The sequence below is a fragment of the Cynocephalus volans genome, chromosome 9 (genome assembly GCF_027409185.1).
Source record: "Cynocephalus volans isolate mCynVol1 chromosome 9, mCynVol1.pri, whole genome shotgun sequence".
Lineage (NCBI taxonomy): Eukaryota > Metazoa > Chordata > Mammalia > Dermoptera > Cynocephalidae > Cynocephalus > Cynocephalus volans.
In genome coordinates this window covers 124203070-124216290 of record NC_084468.1, presented here as the reverse complement: position 1 = coordinate 124216290, position 13221 = coordinate 124203070, and the positions used below count along the sequence as shown (strand labels likewise).

Genomic DNA, 13221 nt, shown 5'->3' with positions numbered 1-13221 from the left:
TTCTTTTAGTATTTTGAATATATTGTTCCACTTTCTTCTGGCCTGTAGGGTTTCAGTTGAGAAGTCTGCTGTTAGTTTGATGGGGGTTCCCCTATAAGTGACCTGATGCTTTTCTCTTGCTGCTTGTAGAATCCTCTCTTTGTTTTTGAGCTTTGCAAATTTAACTATAATATGTCTTGGGGAGGGTCTTTTTGGCTTGAATCTGTTTGGGGACCTTTGAGCTTCCTGGATCTGAAGGTCTGTATCTCACCCTACACCTGGGAAGTTTTCTGTTACTATTTCCTTGAGTAGGTTTTCGGTACCTTTTCCCTTCTCCTGCCCTTCAGGAATACCCACAATTTGGATGTTAGGGCACTTGAGTTTATCTGCTGTCTCTCTTAGGTTTTCCTCATTATTTTTAATTCTTTTTTCCTTTTTTTTTTTTTTTGTCTGCCTGAATTATTTCATAAAGACCATCTTCAAGCTCTGAAATTCTTTCTTTTGCTTGCTCTACCCTGCTGCTCAAGCTCTCAGTCATGTTTTTTATTTCATTGAGTGAGTCTTTCATTTCTAGAAGTTCTGCTACACTCTTTTTTATGGAATTAATCTCTTTGTAGAGTTCCTTCTTCATATTCTGGATGTTTTTTCTTGTTTCATTGTGTTCTCTAATTGAGTCTTCCTTTATTTCTTCAAGTTTTCTTAAGATCATTGCTCGAAATTCTTCTTCAGACATTTCAAGGATTCCCTGTTCCATGGAGTCTGACTTTGGGGCATTACTGTATACTTTGGGGGTGTCATTTCTTCTTGATTGTTTGTACTTCTAGTGTTTTTTAGCTGATGCTTGGTCATTTGGTAGGGGGTTTGCTTCTATTACACTGAGGTTGGCTGTGGAGTGGCGTTGGTTGCTACTGTGGAGGGTGAACTGTCTTTGCTTGACAGTAAGTGTGGTGGTGGTTATGTTAAAACCAACTTGGCATGCCGACCCGGTGGCTCACTCATGAGAGTGCGGTGCTGGGAGCGCAGTGGCGCTCCCACCACGGGTTCGGATCCTATATAGGGATGGCCGGTGTGCTCACTGTCTGAGCGCGGTGCAGGCGACACCAAGCCAAGGGTTGCGATCCCCTTACCGGTCACAAAAAAGAAAAAAGAAAAAAAAAAAAACCAACTTGGCTCCTGTTTGAGACTTTGTGGTCGTAGAATGAGCTCCTAGCGTGTGGAGTTCTTCTGGGACAAATTCGGTGGGTCGGATCTGTAGGCTGGTGCTCCCCACTGGGTCTGAGGTGGGATGTAGGGCCACGTGGAGCCATGTGGTTAGGCTGGCTGGCTGGCACTGGGGGTTCACCTGCGTGGTGCCAGTTCAGGGTGCCGGGGTGGGCCCTGGAGCTTCCCCCCTGCCTGGGTCCAACGCAGTGGGTGAGGGGGCCACATGGAGCCGTGTGGTTCTGCTGGCTGGCTGGCACCAGTGGGCTCACCTGTGCAGTGCTGATTCAGGGTACTGGGGCAGGGCCTGGAGCTCCCCCCCTACCTGGGTCCAAGGCAGTAGGTGACGGGGGCCGTGTGGAGCCACGCGGTACCGCTGGCTGGCTGGTGCCCCAAATTTACCTTCTTAGTAGTCTTTGCGAGTGGCTCTTATTAAACGTAAGTTTCTTCGTCAAGTACTACCTTCATGTAGTAAAGCAGAGTTACCTGAACCGGCTAAGAAACCCATTCTGGGATTGAGAACATGCCGTGATTGTGTCTTTTATGAATCTGAGTGAGTCCTCATTCCCTGTTTATCCAGAGGCAAATGAGGAGCAGAGAGGGTCTGGAAGCAGCTGTCAAGACATCTGCTGTCCTTTTCACCACCTCTTGGGTCTGGATCCAGCTAGCTGCATTTACAATTTACAGCAATTTAGAATACAACTGTGAGAGCTCTGGGGAATTGAGAGAGTAGTGATTAATATTCTCAACCCATCTTCTGCTTGCTAGTTTTTCCTAGTAGGGCAGAGGTAATTCAGTCATATTTCAGGGTATATCAGAGGAAGGACAATCTGTGGAGGTGGCATTTTAGAAATAAAGCATATTGTGGTTGGAGGATGGAGCTGTAAGGAAATTCTCAGTGAGACAGCAGTGCCCGTCCCTCTGACCTGGTGAATCACTGAGGTATATTAATGGTAGATTCCTAACCCCAACTAATGGAAGAAGCAAAAGACTTAATGTAATTTTTATTACCTTTGGGTAACAATTATGTCAGTAAAAAAATGTGGGAGGGGGGGTGTCTGTGAGTAGAGTGTTCTGGACATGAGCCAGATACCTTTTGGATCTGAGTTAAGCTGACTGAACAGCAGGAGCCTCCATGAGAATGTTGCATCCTACTTGGAATAGCACTTTTAGGATTATGTAGACAGGAATTGTTGTTTTATTTAATTTTTTATAAGTAAGCTGAAATACTGACTGCAGGTTGTTAACATACATTCTACATATTGACTTAAGGTGAACCAAACTAACAGATGTTAAATGTTACACAGAAGCATGGTACTGTAGATTTTGAAGAAATTACTAAGGCAACAAAGCAAGAAGATGGAGTTTTGTTTTGTTTTTTTCAATTATAAACTGCCTTGTAAATGTTCCATGTCAGACACCAAGACTTGATTAAGTTGCTGTCTGTTTTATAACCCAAGTTGGTAATGAAAATGTGTCTCATTAGGCTGTAGAAAACTCTCATGTATCTGTTGTTCTTTGGTGGCAGAAAGGTATGTGATAGAGTTCTACTAGTTCTACTAGTTTTACTTGTGAAAAGTATAACCCATGTGAGCATTCACAGGTTGCATGTGGGAGCTTTCTTGTTTCTGTATTCATGACCCAGCTAAATAAAGGACTTTCTCACTTTGACTTTAACAAGATCTGCATAGCTATCTGTATTTTAGACACATAATTTGTACCTTTAATCACCTTGACATTTGTCATTTAGTCCCAGACACCTTGAGACCAAAAGAACCAGCAAAAATTTCATGTGAGAAAAGGAGCCCGTATGGATCTTTTAAAAATACACAGTGTTTAACATATGTCTTAAGTGTCACAGGAAAATCCTTTTCATGAAAAGGTGATTATTTTTTCCATTTTTCTAGCTTTTTTGGGGGTGGCTGGCCAGTAAGGAAATCTGAACCTTTGAACTTGGTATTATCAGCACCACACTCCAAATAACTGAGCTAACCAGCTTTTTTTGCATTAGAAAAAAAGACTTTATATGCAACTGCAGGTATCTCAGAGGATTTCTTTAAAAATATAAATATACTTATATATAAATTATACGTGTATTATAATTTTATACACACACACTCATATGTCAATCTGTGAATAGAAGTCAAGTCCTGCCATTTTTCATATTATGGACCCCAGGCATACCTACTTGGCACTTGGGGCCATGGAACATTCTAGGCAACTTCAATAGGTTACTTAGCCTTGAAGGGGGAAAAAGGTTTTAAAGTTCTGCTTTGGAGGAAATATATTTCACATGAAAATGCTGATGAGCAGATTAAAGTTGAACCTGTCTAAACTGCTTGCAAGTAGAAATGAAGAGGGAAAAAGAAGTTTAGCTTTAGGTATATAGTCAGAGGTATTGCAAATGAACCATTTATCTAGTGCTTGCCTTGACATTTTTTTTTTTTCCTGATGTGCTAAAGAAAAAAGTTCTTCATGATTATCCTAGTGAACAGGTGATTAAAATTCTGAGTCACTAATATATGTCTTCAGTTTAGATGTCTCCCTTCTTTTTTTCTCAATGTGGTGGACTTCATCACACACACACACACACACACTCACACACACACACGCACAGAGTCTGCTAGTTCAGATAGGGTTGCAATTAAGCTGTTTACATCATGTCTGTTCAGTGATTGAGCCTTTAAGATTTTGAAGTGGTACGAGTTGAAGGATGCAAAGCCCTGGAGACTAAAGGAGACATTTGATGGGTTAGTGGTGCTTTGAAAACCATCCCGATGTTAAGCTTGGTAAAAGGAACCAGTATCAGGGGTTGTTTTCTATCTCTTACAGATGATGAAGCAGCTAGGAGTTCTCTGTCTTATGGCTCCATGAAATTTTAATGAAAATCGAAGAATTTCTTTGCAGCAGGTTTTCTCAACCTTGGTGCTATTGACATTTTGGGCGGGATTTTGTTGGGGGGTGGGGCTGTCCTGTGCACTGCAGGATGTTTGGCAGCATCCCTGGTTTCTATTACTAGATGTCAGTAGCACCCTCCACTTGTGACAACTAAAAATGCTTCCAGTTGTTGCCCACTGTGTCCTGGAGGGCAAAATCACTTCCAGTTTAGAACCACTGTTTATAAAGACCAGCAAGATGATTTCAGTTTCTGGTCTAAGCTCCAGTTTGGTTTGTTATAAGCTGTTCTATTTTACTGAAACAGAGTCAAAGAATCTCAATTTTACCTCAATAAAATATGGGTGGTTCCTACAGAATAATAAAAGTGCTATGTTCCTTCTTTAGTGCTGCTTGTATGCTGCTATTGGGCAATCCTAGAAAGTAATGGCCTTTGTTTCATGTTTCTTTTCAGGTGACAATTGTAGAAAAGGCGGATAGCTCCAGTGTACTCCCCAGTCCTTTGTCCATCAGCACTAGGAACAGGATGACCTTTCTATTTGCCAATTTGAAAGATAGAGACTTTCTAGTGCAGAGGATCTCAGACTTCCTGCAACAGACAACTTCCAAAATATACTCTGACAAAGAGTTTGCAGGAAGCTACAACAGTTCAGATGATGAGGTCTGTGGAAGACACCTGAAGGTGTTTTGGTTTGTCCTAATTACTCTGTCCAGAAGTGTTTGCTTCCTTGTCCATTTTGCTTGATCTTTAAGCTTTGCAGCTGTGCTAAGGTAAACAACCTACTCTGATGCCCAGAGCAATATCTCAGCAATATTTTGTTTAGATCTTAAGGAATTTGTATTTGGGATCATAGAGCTGGAAGGAATGTTATAGATCATCTGATCTAACCCTTTTACTTTCCAGTTGAAGATATTAAGTAATTTGTCCTGATTACATAGCAAGTGACTCTGGTCCATCTAGTGACAATGTTGGGAATGGTATAGAGGTCACTAAATAAAGTCTTAAGCCTGAAATACAACGTCATTATGATGATTTTATTATGATAAAATGCACATTGGGTTCCTGGGAATTTCCCTGGACCGACATACAGTGAAACTGGAGCCCCGAGAAGATATGTAACTATCTAACGTGACGGAGCAAGTTACTGGCAGATAAAACATGTTTTAAAGATGGTAAGCTCACACATAACATCCCTGTCCCTGTCGACCTGCTCCAAGCTTATGTGAGCATTTGTAGGCACCAGAAACTAGAGAGATGAGGCTGTCCCAGAAGCTCCTGATTCAACCGTGGCATGCTTTGCATACATGCAAATCAGAGAAGTGGCTAACAAATGCATTTTTGTTGCAAAAAAATGCATCTAAAATACAGAGGAAACCTATTTTGAGCATTGAAGCTCTGTAGCCTAAGACCCAGGCACCTGTCTTATCCTTGTGCAAATGTTTTCCAATGTCTTGTTCTTCTCTGCATCGGCAGGTGTATTCTCGGCCCAGTAGCCTTGTGTCCTCCAGCCCCCAGAGAAGCACGAGCTCCGAGGCTGATGGAGAGCGCCAGTTTAACCTGAATGGAAACAGCGCTCCCACAGCCACACAGACCCTTATGACCATGTATCGGCGGCGGTCTCCTGAGGAATTCAACCCAAAACTGGTGGGTGCCTCTTGCTCTTCCCTGAAACTTTCTATTTAAGAACAATATCATTAAAAATAGTTTTAATATAAGTAAACTCATAATGTGCAAATAGAGATTTTCCTATAAGTAAAGCAGATTTTGTCTAACTATGTCATTAGGCTTCAGAATGGCTTCATAGAAGGAGATAAGAGTTACAGAGGGTATGAGTGACCTTTTTTTGTTTTGTGTTGTTTTTAACTATTTGTTTAAATCAACCAATAAAAAAGGACACGATTTCTCAGCCCACATTTAAAAAACAGTAACTCGCTTTCATTTGAGGGTATAAACATAAAACTGTAGATATAATTGGCATCCTACGGACCCATCTTAGGTAAGTGAGATTCTGACTCTGGGCCAAAAAGCTTCAGGGCACAGGCTATGACAGATGTGTAAAATTAGGAAAGAGCTCCAGAAAACCTATGTTCTGTGCTCTCATGAGTCCTGTCCTGAACTTGACTACAGCAGGGAAAATGTTCTCACGTTCCATCACACTTCTTACCATCTGTGAGGTACTCTGGGATGTATAATGTTTCATTATCTCTTTCAGGCCAAAGAGTTTTTGAAAGAGCAAGCCTGGAAGATCCACTTTGCTGAGTATGGGCAAGGGATCTGCATGTACCGCACAGAAAAAACACGAGAGCTGGTGCTGAAGGGCATCCCAGAGAGCATGCGGGGGGAGCTCTGGCTGCTGCTCTCAGGTACGGCTGGGGCTTGGGGTGGGAATGCTGGGGCCAGAGTCTGCAGGACTCACCTTCCATCCTGCATCACGGGTTCTTTCAAATACGCCAACCCCAATTCAGAGCAAAATCTCATTTCCTCACCAGAGTGCTGAAGTCTCTCAACTACTCCTCGCTTCATAGAAATGCGGGACCCATGGTAAGCAGTCCAAATGTTGAGGCTGCCAGTGCTAGAGTCCTCGTAACCTCTTCCATTTCTTCAGTAAGGCTAGTTAGGAAGAAAAGAGAATATGAGGTAAAAGGGTATAATACTTTGTGATTTGGGGAGTTCTCTTTCCTTTCCCAGCTATGTCAGCTTCACTGAGAATGTTTACTTGTACACACTGGCAGAGCAGTCATCGGGTGGAGCAGTGGGAGGAAATCAGAGCAATAAAAAAGCCCCGTCCTTGTCTTAATTTTTTCTCTCTGCTGAAGACTTTAGACATTACTGGAGCCATAGTGGTGAGGCCAGAGACTGCACTGGAACTGAAAGTCTACCCAGATTATACCTGCCCTTTAAGCTGGAGATGCCAGGAACTGAAAGTCTACCCAGATTATACCTTGCCCTTTAAGCTGGAGATGCCAGGAAGGACAGAGGAGACATGAGGGAAAGATGTGTTCCTCTTCACTGGTCCACAGACCAGGCTCTTAGGCCCAACCAGAACCTCGTCAGATCGAAGCTTTGAGCCCTGCCACAGAATCCAGAGGACCTTCAGGCTAAGCCCACCGCTACTTCCCATCCTAAAACTTTTGTGTATCCCAGGGATCTTTTCTATGCCAATCATCACAGCATTCCTTTGAGTTTCACCAACCTTTAATATAAATATCAGTTGCTCTACCTAGTTTGAGGCCTGAAATGTAATCATTCTGAATTGGCTTATTTTTATTTTTATTTGAACCTAAGATAGTCTGACACAAGTGATATTATTAAAATCTTTTATTTTAAAGAAGACATTAAAATTAAAAGAATAATTATCTGACTTACAGGAAAGCCTTTTAAAAAACCTCGTAACTCTTTCTAAAGGTAGATATAAATGATAAAATTGCCCATAATGACATGTATAAATGTCTCAGAAGTAGGGGGATAGAATCCTGAGAAATAATTGCTTGTATCTATTTCATGTGAAACCAGTGTGTTCTGTTCTCATTTACATCTTGCTTTTCATTTTCCTTAAGTAGACCAGCCATGGCTCCTCATTTAGAAACACAGATTTTAGTCCACTCATCTCTAATCACAAATCAAGCTCAAGAAGTGACCATTACTGCCCTATCTTCTATTGTCTTCCTTGCAGTGTGGTGAACTAGTCACCGTGGCAACCAGATTCAGATCACTGTCAGAGTAAACAAAAAATTCCATTTTCATCCTCCTTGTTCTAATTAGAGGTTATTCACAGCTGCATTTTAGATGAAAATGAAACTCAAAATTAGCACCAGGAAACTCAGTGTACAACAGCAGTACTTAGCCCTGTTGCCGAGATGCCTTTAGTGTTTCTGTCGACAGGGATGGGCTGCATGAGACCAGAGCGGGAGGTGGACTATACACCACCCTCTGTTGCATAGATAACTGAGCCCCATTTCCACACACCCAGGTGTGGGGTTCACGTGGGGGCCTGCTGGCTCACGAGGACAGCCCAACTCCTGGTCAGGGAGCCCAGCTTGTATCCCACCTGCTTCCTATGACCCTTAAGGCCACTGCACCAGGACCTGGCCTCAGTATACCCACTAAAATGAAGTTCAGGCCAGATGGCAAGAAATCCCAGTGCATGTCCCATGGGAACAGAGCAAAAGCCAATGTGATGTTGCTGTCAGCCAGGCTGCCTTTTCCAGGGCAAGTGTGAGTGGTAAGGCTGGCTCTCTCAGTGACCATCAGGAACAGGGACTCGGCCAGCCCCATTGTATTGTGGCTTGGACTTCTAAACTGTGAAATGTGAATGTTTACCCTCTCATTATATTTATATATTTATACACACACACACACATATATATATATACACACACACACACACACACTCACACACATATATTTTGTAAAAGTTATATTGAGATATAATTCACAATTCGCCAGTTAAAGTGTACAGTTCAATGGTCTTTAGCGTATTCTCAGAATTGTGCACATATCACCACAATTAATTTTAGAACATTGTGATCATCCCCCCAAAAATACCTGCACCTTTTATCAGTCATTCTCCATTCCCCCAAGCCCCTCCCAGCCCTATACAACCACTAATCTACTTTCTATATCTAAAGATTGTCTGCTCTGCACATTTCGTACAAATGGAGTCATACAATGTGTATTTTCTTTTGTGACTGGCTTCTTTTACTTAGAATCATGTTTTCAAGGTTGAACCAGGTTTTAGCATATATCGGCATTTCATTCCTTTTTATGGCCAAATACTATACCATTGTACGGATGTACTACACTATGTTTATCCGTTCATAAGTTTTTGAACATTTAGTTTGTTTCCGCTTTTGTCTACTATGAAAAATGCTGCTATGAACAATTATTTACAAATTTTTGTGTGGACACAATTTTCATTTCTCCTGAGTTTCTGGCTATTATGGTAACTCTATATTTAACTTTTTAAGGAACTGCCAGACTGTTCTCCAAAGCAGCTGCACTGTTTTACATTTCCATCAGCAGTGTATAAGGGTTCTGACTTCTGTACATTTTCACCAACACTTGTTATCTTTTGTCTTTTTGATAATAGGCATTCTAACAGGCGTGAGGTGATACTTCATTGTGGTTTTGATGGCTACATGGCTAATGATGTTAAGCATTTTTTCATGTGCTTATGGGCCATTTGTATATTGTGGTAGAAATGTCTTTTCAGATCATTTGCCCATTTTTAATTGGGTTGTTTGCCTTTTAATTATTGAGTTGTAAGAGTTCTTCAATATATTTTAAGTATAAGTTATCAGATTTAAGAAAAAAATTTCCCATTCTGTGGGCTGTCTTTTCACTGTCTTGATGGTATCCTTTGAAGCACAACAAGTTTTAATCTCGATGAAGTACAATTTATCTATTTTTCTTCCGTCACTGTGCTTTCATGGCATGAACGTTTATGCCTATGCTGTCTTCTAAGAGTTTTATAGTTTTCCCTCCTATATTTAAGGCACTGATCCATTTTGAGTTGCTAGGACATAGATATACAGTTGATTTTTGTATATTGATCTTGTATCCTAAAGCCTTTATAAATACATTTGTTTTTTCCAGCTTTATCGAGGTATAACTGACAAATAAAAACTGTATATAACGAAGATGTATAATTTGATGTTTTGATATACACTGTGAAACGATCACCATAATCAAGCTGGTGAACATACCCATTACCTCACATAGTTACCATGGTTTTTCTTTTTTATTTTCATGTGTATGTGTATGATGAGAACACTTAAGATCTTCCTCTTAGCAAATTTCAAGTATACCATACAGTATTGTTGACCATAGTCACATTGCTGTGCATTAACTCAACAGAAATTATTCACCCTACAAAATTGCAACATTGTACCCTTTGACCAATAGCTCCCCATATCCCTGTCCCATCAGACCCTGGCAACCACCATTCTACTCTCTGCTTCTATGAGTTTGGCTATATTAGATTCAACATTTAAGTGAGCTCATGCAGTATTTGTCTTTCTGTGCTTGGCTTATTTCACTTAGCGTAATGTCCTCTGGGCTCATCCATGTTTTCACAAATTGCCAAATTTCCTTTTTTTTTTTTGGAAAGACTGAATAATATTCCATTGTGTATATGTGCCACTTTCTTTATCCGTTCATCTGTCAGTGGGCATTTAGATTGTTTTCATATCTTTCCTATTGTGAGTAATGCTACAATGAATATGGGACTACAAGTATTTCTTCAAGGTACTGATTTCTCTTCTTTTGGATATGTATATCCAGAAGTGGGATCATAACATAGTCCTATGGTTAATTTTTTGAGGACTCTTCATACTGTTTTCAGTAATGGCTGTGCCACTTTACATTTCCACCAACAGTGTGTAAGGATTCCCTTTTCTCCACATCCTCACAAGCATTTGTTATCTTTTGTCTTTTTGATAATAGCCATTCTAACAGGTGTGAGGTGATATTTCACTGTGGTTTTGATTTGCATTTTCCTGATGGCAAATGATGTTGAGCACATTTTTTGTATAATCTGTTGGCCATTTGTATGTCATCTTTTAAGGAATGTTTATTCAGATCTTTTGCCCATTTTTAAATCAGGTTATTTGGTTTTTTGCTATTGGGTTGTACGAGTTCCTTACATAATTTGGATATTAATCCTTTATCAGATATATGGCTTGCAAATATTTTCTTCCATTTTGTAGGTTGCCTTTTCACTCTGTTGATTATTTCTTTTGCTTTGTGAGCATTGTAGTTTGATACAATCCCATCTGTTTATTTTTTGCTTTTGCTGCCTGTACTATTGGTGTCATATCTGAAAAAATCATTGCTCAGACCAATGTCAAGATCATGTTCTCTATATTTTCTTCTAGTAGTTTTATAGTTTTATATGTTGAAGTCTTTAATCCATTTTGTGTTGATTTTGGTGTATGGTGTGACATAAGCATCCAATTTCATTCTTTTGCATATGAATATGCATGCAACAGCAATAATTTAGATTTAGATATTTGCATACAGGGTTTTGCTGTCTTCAAGGATCTTAAAATGCAAATATCTCAAACGGGTGTTTCTAAGCTCGTCCACTCCCTCCCCACCACCTGAGGAATTCCCATCAATACCAGCTGCTCACCACTACTAGGAATACCCTCACCACCCCTGCAATTTCAAAAATCCCTCCAAGTATTCTACCACCTCCCACTCTTTCATATGGCTATTTAAGCTCTTCAGAGCTAACACTTTAGCAAGCAGTTTTCAAACTTATTTTGAGAGTTTGATCTTCCTTTTTCAAGTGAAATCTTAAGGAAAACCCCAATAGAACAAAAGTAAAACTGCTGTGGTTGAAGGGAGCAATGAGAGTGGCAGCCTCGGCCTGGTTTGCTCTCATCGCCTCCCCTCCTCTGCTCCTTAGGACTACCTGTAGAAGTTGCTTGGAACCCAGTTTTACAGCTTGGAAACCTCTACTTTCGGAGGTTTTTAAGTAGCCAGCTTACTGTGGAGCTGAAAGACTGGAAGATGCTACAAGTAAATTTACCAGTCTAGCCACAGTCAAAACACACAACATCTATGTGATTTCATATCATATCCAAGTTTCCTTTGCATGGTAGGAAAGTGCAGAGGTTCAGTCGGTAAGTTATGGTTGCAGACCAAAGGGCAGGGCTTCAATGTTTGATATTGTGTCTGTTGGGTATTTCCCAGGTGCCATCAACGAAAAGGCCACACATCCTGGATACTATGACGACCTAGTGGAGAAGTCCATGGGGAAGTATAATCTTGCCACAGAGGAGATCGAGAGGGATTTACACCGCTCCCTTCCAGAACACCCAGCTTTTCAGAATGAAATGGGCATTGCTGCTCTGAGGAGAGTCTTAACAGCTTATGCTTTTCGAAATCCTAACATAGGATATTGCCAGGTATATGTCATAGATGGTTTATGCTAAATAAAATAAAATAAAAATGTTTATTTGCCAATAAATAACGTGAAGGAAGACTTTATGGTTAACAGAAGTATCACTGTGTCGGGGTTTCTCAACCTTGGCACTGCCGACATTGTGGACTGGTTTGTTAGGGCTGTCCTGTGCTTTCCAGGTTGTTTAGTAACATCCCTGGTCTCTATCCACTAGATGCCAGTAGAACTCTCCAATCATGACAACCAAAAATGTCCCTAGGCATTGCTGGAAGTCCCCTAAGGAGCAGGATCAGCCTAGGTTGAAAACCACTGCACTGTGCAGAGGAGCCAGGAGACGAGTGCCCTTTTCTCCTTTTCTGGGTGACCTGGCAAAGATCCTTCGGATCACTCCATAATCCACTCCTCATCCCACCCAGAGTAAGAAAGAACATTCCTGAGCACCAGGCCTTTCACTGTGGATTGCTACAATTCTCCTGTTTGCATCCTCTTTAGCAATAATATCCTCAAGAATATAGATTTTATGTGCTAGGGTTGTATTTTAATGCACGTTAAAATAAATGCTTAACTTGGCATAAAAAAATGTTCCCACATATCAACTAAAATTATTTCTCATACTGGTATATATACCACAATGTAGGAGGTTTCAAGATAATGTGACCATAGATTTAAAGACCACATCAGAGAGGTCTTCCCTGACCATCCAGATAAAGGCCAAAGGAGGCTTATCTCTTACTGTTACACACACACACACACACACACACACACACACACACACACACACACACACACACACACACACACACACACACACACACACACCAGTGTCCCTGTACTACATGATTTGATCTCTTTGATAGCACTTAATTTAAATAAACCCCCAAATTGTAACCTCTCTTTCACACTAGCATATAAGGCCTATGTGACTTGCCACTGTGTCACCCCATCCTCCAATACCTAGTCCAGAGCCTATTACAAAGTGGACTCTCCAAAAAGCATACTGCAATTGATGCCTGAGGAGCTGACCGTGGCCATGATCACATACTAGAATTGGCAAGTTAATTCTCAAGTGGAATTTTAATAATGATTTCACTTGGGAAAATAATGAGTGAGACTTACAAGAAAGAGCCTATTAGACCAAAATACCTTTTTGAAATCTATGTTTTAGAAGTCTGATGGACAATTGCTGGTTTCTATAAGATCAAAAGAAGTACAGGAGTTAGTTGGCTTCTGATGTAAT

The 13221-nt window shown here is 40.7% G+C and overlaps 1 protein-coding gene across 1 annotated transcript in view; it reads left to right on the top strand.

Moving 5' to 3' along the window:
• The window catches only part of TBC1D9 (TBC1 domain family member 9), a 126354-nt gene that overhangs the window by 83455 nt on the left and 29678 nt on the right, over window positions 1–13221 (top strand). Inside the window, exons 7-10 of the mRNA XM_063107336.1 lie at window positions 4529–4735; window positions 5549–5719; window positions 6288–6438; window positions 11774–11988. Coding sequence (XP_062963406.1) covers window positions 4529–4735; window positions 5549–5719; window positions 6288–6438; window positions 11774–11988 — 744 coding nt within the window. The remainder of the gene's footprint in view (window positions 1–4528; window positions 4736–5548; window positions 5720–6287; window positions 6439–11773; window positions 11989–13221) is intronic.